The sequence below is a fragment of the Gymnoscopelus microlampas genome (genome assembly GCF_963454915.1).
Source record: "Gymnoscopelus microlampas genome assembly, chromosome: 2".
Classification (NCBI taxonomy): Eukaryota; Metazoa; Chordata; class Actinopteri; order Myctophiformes; family Myctophidae; genus Gymnoscopelus; species Gymnoscopelus microlampas.
Window position 1 is genome coordinate 43,444,490 of NC_139939.1, and position 14,866 is coordinate 43,459,355.

The following is a 14,866-nucleotide window of genomic DNA, read 5'->3' on the forward strand; positions in this document are numbered from 1 at the left end:
TGATGAAGTATTTGTTGGTTATATATATATTTTTTAAATCATACAAATACAAAAACAAATCTACAAACTCACAAGAGATTTGGAGTGGGGGGTCCAAGTACAGAGACAACTCGGGTCCAATTTACTAAGTGCAGAGGGTTTACTAAGTTGTTAAGGATCAAAACGCTGTCATTTCTCAATATCACACACCAGTGTTGATTTTGACAGCAAATTTTGATCAGTTTTAGTCATAGTCTTTTGAATCAAATTCTATTTAGTTTTAGTCATATTTTAGTCACCTGAAATGTTTAACTGTTAGTCTAGTTTTAGTCGACTAAATCTACAGTTGATTTAGTCGACTAAAATGTATTTTGGCCGGCCTTGATGGTGTCGTAATGGCTGATTTTACACTTTGCATGCTGAAAATAGCAGATCTACAAGCTCACAACGCGTCGCGCTGCGACACATTGTGAGCTTGTATATCTGCTATTTTCAGAGCGTAACGCCGAGCGCAACCAAATGTAAAATTACATGTCTTTTAGTCCTACTGTATCTCTTCTCCACTAGTCCCTCCCCAACATTTTAGTCTAGTTTTTATTTGTTGATGAAATTGACAATATATTTAGTCTTAGTTTTAGTCATCATAGCTTAGTTAGTCGACGAAATCAACACTGTCACACACGTTCAAACACTGTATCAAGAGCTCTGTCAATCTGAGCCATAAAATCAAACTCAGGCTTTTTTTAGATTCTTTGTCAAGGAAGCCCGCTTCTGCACTGGGTGTAGCATCATACGATCATCCCTTCAGGATTGCTCAGTTGAATGAGTTACCAGAAGCATGACTCAATGTGAGTAAAGTGCCACCCAGTGGTGATCTATAGTTTTACATGCACCTATGATAATAATTAACTGCATTTGAATGATCTTTGCATTTTATTGAGTGAGCTAAGCTGCACAGAGGAAGCTCTGGTATGATAGCATTTATAGCCCCTCTCTCTCTCTCTCTCTCTCTCTTTCTCTCTCTCTCTGGGTGTGTTGTCAACAACTGTAACCTCAAAGAGGAACTGTTGATGTTGTGCCGGTAACAAGTGTGAGAGGGAGGAGGGTGAGGGGGAAGTGTGGCGCAACACCGAAACAGGAAGTCAGAAATAGCAGAAAGAGGCCCAGGCACGCTATGAGAAACATTAAATGCACTCCACTGATGCTCACCAGAATTGATCATATATTACTTTATCTTACCACTGACTTGCAGTTGTTGCCAACTTCTTGCTCTATATATATCTATCTAACTATCCACCTTTTCAACCATGCCTAGACAGCAATGTGTATAGGTCAATGTGCCACATTGTTTACAAATCTCAAATTAATCCATGGCTGTAATCCTGGGCCATATCATGGTGTTTATATACTGTACAGTCATTAAACCATCTACCTCTGACTTCAAGTTTGACTTAAGCTTAGCACCAGCACTAAACAGTATCTCAGGATCTAAGCAATTAAAGTCTTATTGTCATCATGCCAACCACAGTTTTCTCTTTTAGGATTTGTCAGGGAGGTTAAAGTTGGAGATCCTGTTGTAGTTAAACATCATCCCAGATTATTTATATTACATCCATTTATCAGCCAGACAATGACACTTTTATTGAATGCCCATTATATAGCAGGCATTGTACCAAAGTTGCAATATAAACATCACACACGTCATTCATTGAAAGAAAGAGGAAGTGAGACCATGCATGATGGTTTCACTGGGTTTTCAACTGGAAACACAGGTGTCAGGATTCATGGCAAAAACAGGATCCTAATTTCTAATGTCAAACATGTATCTGAAATGGGTGCATTAATCAATCAAAGGCCACACTACCATGTTATAGAGAGCCGTATATTTAAAGATATACTAAGCATATTTGAAGAAGACACAATCAGTCAAAGCTCTGTGTGACAAGTTGTCAGAGATATGATGACATTGACAGATGGTAGAAGGTGACATTGTCTTCACCCCGTCAGTACAAATGACTAATGACATCTTCCATGTGCCTGATAATACTTAGAATTAAAAAAAGACTACCATTCAGTTGCATCTTTCGCAACATCCGTCTTCACTGTCTCATAGCTTAAAGATCCATCTTAAAACCTGTCTCCTTCCATGCTTCATCTGCTTCTCATGATGAAAATGGGTTTAATTTAATCAATCATCAATTAGTCAATTAGTTTACAATAGCTCTCACCTGGATTCACCCAGTGGAGCCTATTTCATGGGAAGAGTGGACAGTCCTTATATATACAGAGTATGCTTACTTTATCACCATCATGTATTTGATCAAATACTGGACAGAAGTCGGGCTATGTTGATAGCTGTAAGTTGAGAGAGCTGAGAGGAAACTGTGCATGGCTCTCTGTTAATAGCCCAGACATGACTTGTGGGAAGTCACATGCTGGCTGTTTCCTTTAGTGTCCTGTATTCATATAAAGCAAATACAGTGGACGGGCATCTAGACAAAAAGCAACGGCTCTTGTTAAAGCTTTAGAGATGAGAACATACTATACACAAATTTACTTTCCAGCGCTGTGAATACTAGTTGACACACATGGCCCCGTCTACAACGTGTTGCACTTTTTTCACCATATTGTCAACCATGTTTTTCTGTTGCATTTTCTTTTTACAGTGATAGTCCCACTAAAATACTTGAGATATTGTCATCCGTGACAATTTAGTACTAAAACAAATAACCTCGGACAACAGTTGTGCACTTCTTGTGTCCACTGTCCAAGTTCAGTTCACTTGTTGTGCTGTATGAGTTACAGCTTAAAGGCGGTGGAATCCCACAGCACAGTAGAGGAATTCAAGGCGTCTGTAAGGGGGGGTGAGCTCAGTCCTGCGGGGCTTGGTTGATCACCTTCTTCTTGCGGACGGACACCAGGTCGTAGAATGGGTCCTTGGTGATACTTGCTCTGTTTGGGTAAATAAGAATAGGGCAACCGACAAGATGTTAAAACTGGTAGTGTTAATATAGCCAGTAACTGTTTGAGTGTGTGTATTCTATGTACACACACACTGTATGTACACAGAAGAGCATGGGTCTTCAACAGGGGATCCGGGACCCCTAGGGGGGTCCTCAGAGTTACTACAGGGGGTCCGCCAAATCTTTGTGTGATAGGATTGTTATTTTTTTACATTAACCACTCGCCCACAACGCTCTCAAGTATTGAGAGCTGCGAGGTGTTGTGATCTTATAGACCGGCTATTTTCGGCGAAGAAGTTTGGTGTAGAGGGAAAAAAGAGCAGACCAAGCTGAGTAAAAGGTCAAGTTTACTAAGTATTGACGGTTTAAGCAGTTAAATCATCAAACACTGATGATAGTCTGTCTACAACAAGTCTGTGAAATCTATGAAAAAGTTTAATACACAATACAGATACGTACATATTGGGGGTCCCTGCTTCATCTGTCTCTCAGCTAGGGGGTCCTTGGGTTGAAAAACGTTGAAGACCCCTGCAGTTGTGCGTGTGTGTGTGTGTGTGTGTGTGTGTGTGTGTGTGTGTGTGTGTGTGTGTGTGTGTGTGTGTGTGTGTGTGTGTGTGTGTGTGTGTGTGTGTGTGTGCGTGTGTGCGTGCGTGCGTGCGTGCGTGCGTGCGTGCGTGCGTGCGTGCGTGCGTGCGTGCGTGCGTGTGTCAACTCTGACCTGATGGCCTCTATCCACGAGTCTCGCTCCTCAGCGCTAGCGGCACAGATGGTGTAGGTCTGGTGTTTGCCTTCAACCACCAGCCCGTCTTTCCCTGTTTTACAACCCTTGATCTTCTGGCTCTTGGGGTTGTACAGCTCTAGGCAGTACTGGTAAAAAAAAGCCACACAGAGAGATGATACGATCAATCGCCAGGAATGAAAGACTATGTTCATCGATTCAGACCCGTACGAACCCCCTCATCCATCAATTAGCTGGCCTATGTATGTATTAAAAATCTGCTAAATACACGATTGAAAATATTTGACAAGAATGCCCGCTTGGCCTGGGGAGATATTGCACTCTGAGCTTCAGGCAATATCCCTTGGTGATAAGTGTGTTTGTAGTGACCCCGAACACAGGGTCTTATTTTCTCAATAGATGATCAGGGAGACCACCTCCAACCACTGCAAATGTGCTAGTTCGTTTATATATGTTATTTTATTGTATTAACATACTCTACCATATGGATTGTTTAAAATAACATTCTATTCACTAAACTACGTTCCGGATAGCAGCCTTAACCCATTCATTTTAGATTTCTTTGGCTATTCAAAAATTCAGATCTACAAGCTCATAGCTCACTCAGTGCTGCGCTATGAGCTTGTTGATCGTGAAAATTTGTGCAAATCTTTGAATATATATATATTTTTAAAGCGAACATTTGTAACTCAAATATTTGCTTCTGGGGGGTTCCTGGAACAAAATATTTTACAAATGTTCGCTTTAAAAATATATATTCAAAGATTTGCACAACTTTTCACGATTTTTCAAAAATAGCAGATCTACAAGCTCATAGCGCGGCACTCGGCCAACAGAAATCAGTCAAAGAAATCTTAAAATGATACAGATGCGTTCCCAGTCTTAATGGTTCAATGACCATATTATAGACCATAATAAACCATAAAATCATAACTAATTGACACTTACAGGCTTGCGTGGATAGGGAACTTCTCTGACACAAAGATTCTCTAGAGGAATGATGCCTCTGGGCTCCTTGTCCTGGAGACACACAGAGATAAATGGAGTTCAAAATAGGGTTGCAGCAGTCAGAAGAACAGGCTTTACGGCACTACGTTACATTAGGCTTTGCTGTGTTAAAGGCGAGAGAAGAGAAGAGAGCAGCGAGATAAAACAAAAGGGACACCACGTCGAATGGGATTAGAGGAGAAGAGAGCGGGGGATTAACGCCGAAAACGAGATGAAAAGGGAAGATTGGATTGGAAAGTCTTACGGTGGTGAACTCAAAGTAGTAGAGGCAACTGTCAGTCAGGATGAACCATCGCCTCTTCCAAGTCTTCACACGGCCCCCTGAAACACAACCACAGTAAATAAACAGTAGCTAGAGAGAACCTTTGGCTGTTTTTGGCCATATACTGTATGTATAGGTATATACGTATGACTATGACTGTGAGGGAGGGACCGGATTCAGGTGCGCAGCAAGGGCTTTTGTACAATGACTGTATAGGATTATATTCTTTAGGACATGATTATATTCTTTAGGACAGGATTATAAATTAAATGTTAAGAGGTGCAACGTTAGTTTTTTTAGCCAATTTCATCAGTGCCTCTTCAATCTCAATTTGTCATACTGATGAACGATAGTACATGTGTACGTTTTTCCGATGTATAGTGGTGAGAGGGCTGGGAGAATGCAGATAACGGTAGTTATCAGGGAGTGGCCTTATGTGGTTGAGGTTTTCTCTGTGGTGTGAGATGTTCAAGCATGATACAGAGCATGAAACCATGTGTGTCAATAACCCTCCTGCTGACATCCAAAATTGTAATATAGGTCATGTGACTACAGAAACAGGTGCCGAGCCAACACCTTTTTCAATGGGGCTTTATAAATGCAAATGCCTCTAGTCTAGCATGTACAGCATCATTTCCTGTTTACTTCCTGTTTTGTTTTCTTCTCTCTGCACAGTGCCAATGTGAAGACGTTCACTGTTAAGTCAAAGTTTTTGCTCTTTTATAATGCTTCTTCCTTTATAGTAAAGTGAAAGATAAACCATCATCAAAATTTTACCCAGTTTGAGGAGCCAGCCTTCACGGTCGGGGTTGAAAAAGGTGTGTGTTAGGTCATTCCCATCATCCTCTGGGATTTTAAAAGGCTCGCTGCGTATGCTGTCGTACAGTTGCTAATGTGGAAGGAATAAAATGGGTAAATATTTTAAGCAATAATGATATGAAAGCAATGAGTTAATAATAACCCACCCCCTGCAGTTGTTCTTACAATGCAACAATTGCGTAAAAATGTGTTTCACCCACAACCACTATGACGTTAACTTCCGCAGCACACCAGTGCCAATATCTCACATTAAAGCACTCCCTCTAATGTATTATCACTTAATTGAATGCATCAGTATGTTTCGTACAAAGTTATGGGTTGACAGAATTTTGGACTACATCATGCCCAGCTAGCTCTCTGCAACCCAACGTTAAACATCACTTTGAATGTTTCCAAAGGAAATGCTGACACTCCATTATGTCTCACCGACAGCATCTCAACGGGGAGGTCGCCTCCATTGTTGATGCCTCTGTTCATGGAGATGAAGCGGTCCAGGGTGGTTTTGTCCTTCACATTGGGATTATGGAGGCTGGTGTTCAACATGATGACGGCAAAAGACAGGATGTAGCACGTGTCTGCAGATGCAGGGATACAAATGCAGAGACACAGAGAATTACAATGTATCCCATTTAAGACCTGAGGCCGATTCTACAAATGCCTACAAATCTTTCATAAATAGCAGATGCAAAAGCTCACAGCGCGGCAAGAAGTGACACGCTGTGAGCTTGTATATCTGCTATTTTTGAATAGCCAACACAAAAATCTGAAATGACCCGGTTTTAACAGGTTAAGCATTTAGCAGACGTTCTTATGTGACTTACAAGGTGCAAGTGGGTAGCCTGGTAAACCCTCCCTCCGGAAATCTCATTTGTAATCTATTTCAGGATGGAAATTAGATTTTCCGGAGGGAGGGGCTTTACCAGGCTAGCAAGTGGGGGCAATCGTCATGAACTCTAGTCAACCAACAACAGATAGAGTGATTGGGCATTACATTCACACCGATGGCGGAGGAAGGAAACCATGCAAAGCGCCAACCTGCTCATCGGGAGAAATTAGGGGTTCAGCGTCTTGCTCAAGGATTCTTTGACCCTTACTCTGGGGGAGCCCGGGATCGAACTGGGAACCTCGCGGTTGCCATCCAGCCCCTCTACCGGCCACTCTACCCCTGAGCCACTGCCGCCCCATATGGAAACAAGTATGTGCTGTAAAGTAACTAGGATAGCAGGTGAACGTCAAACACACTATAGTGTCTATATAAACAACACTAAGCATCTGTGAACAAGCGAACAGCATATAGTACACCTACAGTATCTTGTTGAAAAGGTGATTCCCTGTTGCTGCTGACTTACTTAAGTGTCAGACATACTGAACACCGCGTCACACACACAACACAACTATATCAATAAAAATAGATAAATCAAGGGTCTAATAAGTTAGACAGCATGGCTTCCATGTTTCTGACTATGCAAAGTTGCAGCTGAATCCGACCTCCCTTACTTTACTTCCAGTATAATATTAGAGTTCTGGGAATTATTTCCGTGGCCTTCTGGCAGCATTTACAAGAAATGTGGTGCTGAACCCACCTGTGGTTTTTGAAATTAGCCCTAGATAGACACAGACAGAGAGACAGACCCTAGACGGCTCGCCTCATACAAAACAGAATGTAAAAAAGAAGACAATGTGGTCATCTGCTCACGCACACAAACACACACACACACACACACACACACACACACAGGAAGTAAGTTGACTGAGGCCCACCAGTTGACTGGAAGATATGAGTGTTGCAATCGCAGTAGCGTGTAGCAAAGGCCTCCATCATGCGGTCAATCTTCTGGGCTTCACCTGGTAAACGGAAGCTCCACAGGAACTGCCTGACACGAAACACACACGTATGCATCATTAGATATTAAAACATTTGGTGACTACGTTTTGACCTTGATCTAGAAGGCAACTAGAGCAGTGGTTCTCAAAATGTTCATGTCAAGGACCACGTATTAGGCAATGGACCCCCGTTTTAAAAGGTTTTGTGCCAGGGATCCCCAAAAGAGAAGACCTTTGTTAGATTAGATTTCTTACATCATTCTACAACATTCTATACTGTAGGTGGTGGGGAGATTGAGTGAAACCTATGATCTGAATTGTCATTCTTATACATCCTCATTGGACTAACTTCTAGCCAGTGAAATATTAAGTCAATTAAACTATTCTGGATTTTACTATGGACCCCTGGTGGTCCCCAGACCCCATTTTGAGCACCTCTGGGTTAGAGTACTGGAGGACCAGGTGGTGGTGATGTTGATGAAGATGAGGCAAAGAGAAAGAGGAGGATTATAATAATAATAGTGAGGTAGCAGAAGGAGGAGGAGGAGGAGAAGAAGAAGAGACCAAACCCTAACCCTAACCGTAAAAGAGACGGTGCGATAAATGACAACGATGATGATGGTGTCAGCCACTGACCTTAGTGCCTGTACCAGGTTGAGGTCAGAGAACTCATGCAGCTCCACAAAGGCCTTCAGGGTCTGGAGGTGGAGCTCCTCCCTATGGATGGATGGATGTTAGTACAGGAACACATGACAAAGCTGGGCATTTATTGCTCTTTTTAATTGTATTCTTCCCACCACTTCGTCCCTTTCCCGCCCTGCCATCTTCTCACCTCTCTCCTAAGAAATCTCCTATAGCTGTTTTGTTGAGTCCCTCCTCCTTGTACAGGAACTCCGCAATGGACTTGTCTCTCCTCTCCAACAGCTTGTTCTCCACCAGGTAATTGATGCCCTATATGTACGCACACGCACGCACGCAGACAGGCACACACACACACATGCAAAATGAGAGTGAGAAAAAGGCTAATAATTCCTTATATGAACATACAGTGGTATGGCATCATTATTTTATGCAAAACTATGACCATCACTTGTTTTTGTGAAAAGGCAAACATCATTATGTAAATAAGGGTATTTGTAGTGATCCCAGAGGGAAATTACTTTTCTGCATTTGACCCAGCAGTGTATTGCTCAGATAAGTGCCCGGGGGAGCAGTTAGGGTGTCTTGCTCAGGGACACTTCCACATGATGCCTAGACTCTATAGGCCCTAGAGAGGATACAAGGATTGAACCAGGGACCTGCCCATTCCTAGACGGTTGCTCTACTTGCCACTACCACCTCTGTGCTTGTGTATGCATGCACATGCACGTACACACGCACACGCACGCGCGCGCGCGCGCACACACACACACACACACACACACACACACACACACACACACACCACTTGAAGTTGGTGTTTTTTCTTAAACATTCATACTGATATAATTTCTAAGTGAGACAACAATTTAGCACAAGTTTGCAAGAATGTAGCACCATTGTTTGTATGATGATGGAAGTCAACACTTTGGTCTTCAGCAAGCATTGTATGGATGGTACAGTACATTGTCTGTGTGCCTGTACTTGAAGTTGGTGTTTTTACTTTGATGAAGTTTCATGATGATCTCATTTCCGAGTGAGTGATCAGACTTCCTGTGCTGTTTAGCTCACAGCTTATTTAATCACTCACCAATTCCTTAAAAACATTTTCTCTTCCTCTTTCTCCTCAGAGAAACTAAGACATAATGCAACCTGGCATTGATTTGTTAACCCAGCTCTTACACAGATAAGCTTCCTTCTATGAACTTTTGACTCATATGTCTTCATTCTGCACACAATTATAACTAAAAACCTCAAATGCTTAATAACTAAAATGAAGTGTGATAACACGGGCAGATTAAAAGATACACGCTACCATTCATTTTCAATGGAAACCAGCGACATGAAGATACAAAGACATCCGACATTTGTAGCTGTAGCTCTAGCTACAAAGATACAAAGCTACAAATTCAAGTTGAGCTGGGTTCAACTTCCAGATACAAAGATACAAAGCTACAACTGTAGCGACCGCGTTGAGCAACACAGATACAAAGCAACACAGCGACAAAGATGTGGTGTATTTTTGTATCTTTGTATCTTTTAATCTGCCCGTGTGAACGCACCATAAGGGTGCAGTCACACCGAACTTTGATTCTGCCTATGCGCCGGCGGATTCTGCTAATGCTTTTCAATAAGTTTGTTGCCAACTTGCCATTCGAGGATTTCCGCAAAAAAAACGCTCCGATCCCATTGAAAAGCATTGGCAGAATCTGCCCGCATAGGCAGAATCAAAGTTTGGTGTGGCCGCACCCTAAGTCACACTTTAACATCGGCTGCCAGTTCGTAATAATAGGCTTGACACCAGATGTGTAATGTGTCAGAGGAGAATCCTAAGAGAGGAACTTGCATTACTAAGCTATTTATTACAGATTACAGAAGTCATTAGTTAAAGGGATACTTCACTTTCAAACATGTTTGGTGTCATTTTAACGTCTACTCAGGCTTTTGTGAGCACCCCAGACAGTTTTTAAGTTGCTTGATTCAGTATTTTGATATTTCATCAGACACAATCCCTTCCTATACAAACCAAATGTTTTTTTCAATTACTTTTTTCATTCATTTCATTAAAAGAAATATTTATTAAATGTTCTTCATTTTCCAAAAATAATTATAAAACATAATTGAAAAAGTAATTAAAAAAGTCGCCCCCTCACGTATTAGAAGACATTATCAGCGCTCGGGTGGCGCAGTGGTAAAGTCCCTGCCTACCACCGCGGAGGTTGTGGGTTCAAAACCACCGTGGTGTATCCGGCTTTGTCTGGGCGGGGAGGGTGATAATTGTCACTGCACGTAATCCTACGAGCTAAGGTGGCACCTGTCAGCAGGGAGTGTTGGGCGGGAGGATAGAACGAAGGCTCTACGTCCTCCTGGTGGGGGCTCGTCACTGGTAGGTAAGTCAGTAGGATACAACAGCAGCGGCAACACAGAAATGTGTGTGGGGAGGAATTCATTGGCATAACGACTCAATTGGGGAGAAAAAGGGGGTAAACTATAATTGGCTACGCTAAAAATGTAAAGAAAAAAAGGACAATATCAGTCAACAGAACCAAGGACGGGTGTTTGTATAGGAAGGGGGCGTGTCTGATCAAATGAATATCAAATATCTAAATACCTGAGTAGACATTAGAATTAACCCAAACATGTTTGAAAGCGAAATATCCCTTTAAGTCCAGCATTCCCTATATGCAATAGGGGTTATACTGCTAAATAGCAACTAAAGTTCAAAGGTACGTAGGTTAGGTATATTCCTGCATGTATTATTTTACTTTTTTGTGTGTCACTGCAATTTACAAATTACAATTACAATTTACAATATAGGCATTAGTCTATAGACAGTCATATAGACTGCTCTAAAAACTACAGCTGAAACTGTGATGTGGTGGGCTGATGCCATTTTCTGTACACAGATTAATAACACATGCATCTTTGTTTGTATGAAGGAAGTGAATGAACATCAAAATAAAGTCAACACTTTAGTCTTTAGCAATACTTTAGCATCTTTGCACAACAAAGGAGGTCAACATAAGTCTTTACTAGAAATGTTTTAGAAGTAATTTGTCCTGCAGTCCCCAAGGTACAGTAAGCAAAAAGGGGCTAAACATCAAAATGGCAACTACTGTAAAGTTCAAAGCTACAGTAGGTGACTTGAGGTAAATGCGTGCATGCATTCTTTGACATTTTCGTGTGTCACTGCTGAGGTCTTTGTCGTATTCGTAGGCCCTGCTCTCAAAACCACCGCTGAAACTGTGGTGTACGTGGGCTGATGTCATTTTCAGTACATAGACTCATAAGACCCAGGGCAGTCGTAGCTGAGTGGGAACAGAGGCTGTATTGTAATCAGAAGTTTGCCGGTTCGCCCCCCTGGCCAGCAACCAGTCCATTTGTCGACGTGTTTCTGAGCAAGACATTTAACCCCTAACTGCTCCTTGCTCCCATTAATGGCACTTCCCCGCTGCTCCTAATGCTGTGTTAAATGCAGACGAAAACAACTAAGGGGACTAAACATATTTATTGTATGATGACTTACGTGGCTTTAGTCTTAACCTCTTAAACCCTTAATCCCCCAGGGCTCTATACCAGATGCCAAAAACAGCTGATCTACAAGCTCACAATGCAATGTGAGCTAATTGACCTGCTATTTTTTGTGAATGTTCACTCCAGAAAAGGGATGCTAGGGTTCAAGTGGTTATTGTATGATGAAGTAACACTTATATATCCTACGTGGTCTAAATTTGTTGTATTATCAACCAATACACAGCTAAATAAATCCCCCATCCTCTGAGCTCACCTTTTTGGGATCCATATTGAATTTCTTCTTCCCACTAGAGAACTGCTTGCTCTTTTCTACAGTCTTACTGCATAACGAAAAACAAAACATTGCAGAAAATGTTAAATGTTTCAATTGTATGTACTGCATGTTGTAAGCTTGTAGTTGTATAGATGAGATAAGGAAGTGACATTATTTTGCATAAAATAAATAGTTTGGATTAAAAAAAAACAGGAGAGGGAGGTATTTTGAATAAGGTTGATGATTGTGGTGGGGTGGGAAGGTTCCAGTCCAGATTTCAACTCACTTTTCTTCAGCAGACTCAAAGGTCAGTAAATCTGCCATGACACTGTCAATATGCGTCTTCAGCTTCTGCAGAACGTAGGAGAACAGAACACTTGGTCATGTCTTTAGAATTTAGATGAGTTATAGGCTCACCCAGGGTAAGTTAAATTAACAGGGTTCTACAGTAGCCTATTATGTTTACACAAAGGTGGGTGTAACTCAGAATTAGCAGAGTTTTGACCTGTACATTTGTGTCCTGTCATTGCGAGTGCTAGCCTAAGCTTAATGTTAGACATGTCAAACCCAGGACAACCAAAGAAGACATCAAAATAAAAACGACTTATTTCAAGTAATCTGCATGGAAGAGAACTACTACAGAGAGATGACAGTCCATCAATGATACCATACTCCATATTATTTACCCCCTGCACTGATGTGCCATCTAAAATCACTGTGTGTGTGTGTGTGTGTGTGCGTGCGTGCGTGCGTGCGTGCGTGCGTGCGTGCGTGCGTGCGTGCGTGCGTGCGTGCGTGCGTGCGTTCGTGTGTGTGTGTGTGTGTATGTATGTGTGTGTGCGCGTGTGCGTACCTGGATATCATCCATAAGGGCGTCCTTGTACATTGTCATGTTCTCGAGCTCTGACCTCTCATCGGCCGTGAAGTCTGGGGACACTGGAGAGAAATTAAAAACAGAACACATGTATGGAACCATGAGAAGGGAATGACTGAACATGTGCTGCCTCTGTAAAGACACTGTCACTTCGCATTGTCAAGAGAAGAAATCTAAACCAGTACTTCTCAAACTTTTTCATGCCAAGGACTCCCAAATGTATATATATTTGGCCGCAGACCCCCATCTGAAAATGTTTTGTGCCAGGGACGCCCAGAATAGAAGATCTGTCTTAAAAAAAGAGCTTGTATGTCTGCTATTTTTGAATAGCCAACGTACACAATATGGATAAAGGGGTTAAGATGTATTAACACACTTTGCTGGGGACCCCCTGGAACCCCATCAAGGACGCCTGGGGGTCCCCAGACCCCAATTTAAGAAACACTGATCTAAACACAGTCAACACTTTGTTGGTTTAAGCACAGTTTGCTTATAGCTACTGTACGTGTACGGTGTGGAAGACATTCAACCACAAGTTCCCCACCCTTCCTTTAAGTTTCTTGTGCAGTATGCCAAAGTAAACAATCATAGTTGTCATATTGTCATATCATATTTTGAACTTTTTAAATGTTTAAAATAGGTTAGCATGATGGCAAAACCAATGCCAGCAACTTAAGTTACTTTTTTGACAGCATAGCTACTAGCTTTGAGTGATCTTATGATTCTCTATCAAAACCACAGGGTCTCTTCGACTTCCCCATTTTCAGTGCTCGAAGTTAAAAGTTCATAAGCCCTGTCACAATCTAGTTTACCACAGCACACGTTGAACAATTCCACTTGGAGTGCAGTATTATTAGTCATCATAATTTAAAACAGTAACCGGTATCATAGTTACAAATAAACACTCTTTGGGGTATTATTGTGGTGTGGTGTGTGTGGTAGCCAAAATATGACAGTTGCAATTATCTCTCACAGAAGTGTGTCATATGATGCCTCTCTCTCTCTATTGTATTGTATTCTTGCTTATGCCAAACTTGACAAAGAGTTGTGCTAATAACAAGCCACACAATCTAACAACTCATCTATGTGTATTGATAGTTTGTTTGTTTGTACTTGTCACAAGACAACATCCTTTCACTCACTTGAATAGACATTCCTACCTGATCTTTCAGTTTAATATCTTAGTAAACTTGGCACAAGTACTTGTGCCAAGTTTACTAAGATATTAAACTATCTCAACCCCCCCCCATGCAGCCAGCATATAGAAAAGACAAGAACACATATCTTTGTGTAAATGACACATACTCTGATTGTAAATGACACGAGCTATATCAGTCTGGTGAGTACCCAGGTGGTAGCCTTTAAATGAAAACACTAAAAGATAATTTAAAAAAGAAAACACTAAAAGATCATTTAAAAAAAAAAACACTTACCCATTTGGCAATCGGTCATTAATATAAAACAAAAACGTGAAAACACAGCAAATCTTGCGCAATACACCCCGAGATATCAAGTGGTGGTGTTGTGAAAACGGAACACTCTCTCATGTGAAGAGATCAGATGTGACAGAAATACAGAGAACAGTACAGGACGCTTCCTGACCCAGCACACCCACCCAGAGAGGACAGTCACAGCATCCTATTCAGACAGAGAGAGAAGACGGGGGTAGAACTAAGCAGCTGGTGTAAAGTAACTAAGTACAGTACATTTACTCAAGTGCACTTTTGAGGTATTTGTACTTTACTTGAGTATTTCCAATTTCCAATACTTTTACTTCTACTCCACTACATGTATTTGAAAACTTTACTCACATTGTAGATTTTGATTATTATTACAAAACATACATTAACCACTTCAGCCTGATTTTGGCCATTTGAAAATAGCCGATCTACAAGCTCACAATGCATTTTGATGTGACGCATTGTGAACTAGATCTGCTATTTTCAAATGATTTTTATACATTGGAAAACAT

At 41.4% G+C, this 14,866-nt stretch overlaps 1 protein-coding gene across 1 annotated transcript; it reads right to left on the bottom strand.

Annotated features, from left to right (window-relative positions):
- Positions 1-2,614: 2,614 nt before the first annotated feature.
- cyth4b (cytohesin 4b) lies at positions 2,615-14,495 on the bottom strand. Its single transcript, XM_084041917.1, has 13 exons — positions 14,328-14,495; positions 12,874-12,956; positions 12,307-12,371; positions 12,021-12,087; positions 8,427-8,545; positions 8,231-8,311; positions 7,532-7,644; positions 6,197-6,345; positions 5,729-5,840; positions 4,934-5,010; positions 4,630-4,701; positions 3,661-3,809; positions 2,615-2,931 (listed from the first exon to the last, which is right to left on the bottom strand). Exons 1-13 carry the CDS (start codon positions 14,344-14,346, stop codon positions 2,850-2,852), a joined length of 1,188 nt encoding a protein of 395 aa, XP_083898043.1. The 5' UTR covers positions 14,347-14,495; the 3' UTR covers positions 2,615-2,849.
- Positions 14,496-14,866: the final 371 nt, after the last annotated feature.

Bases quoted from the DNA above. Each gene is read 5' to 3' on its own strand.
- cyth4b (XM_084041917.1), bottom strand. The intron at 8,546-12,020 runs GTGAGCTCAGAG...GCGTACATATAG, and splicing joins TCAATATGGATCCCAAAAAG to GGCATCAATTACCTGGTGGA. The intron at 5,841-6,196 runs GTGAGACATAAT...CTTCCACATTAG, and splicing joins TCCCCGTTGAGATGCTGTCG to CAACTGTACGACAGCATACG.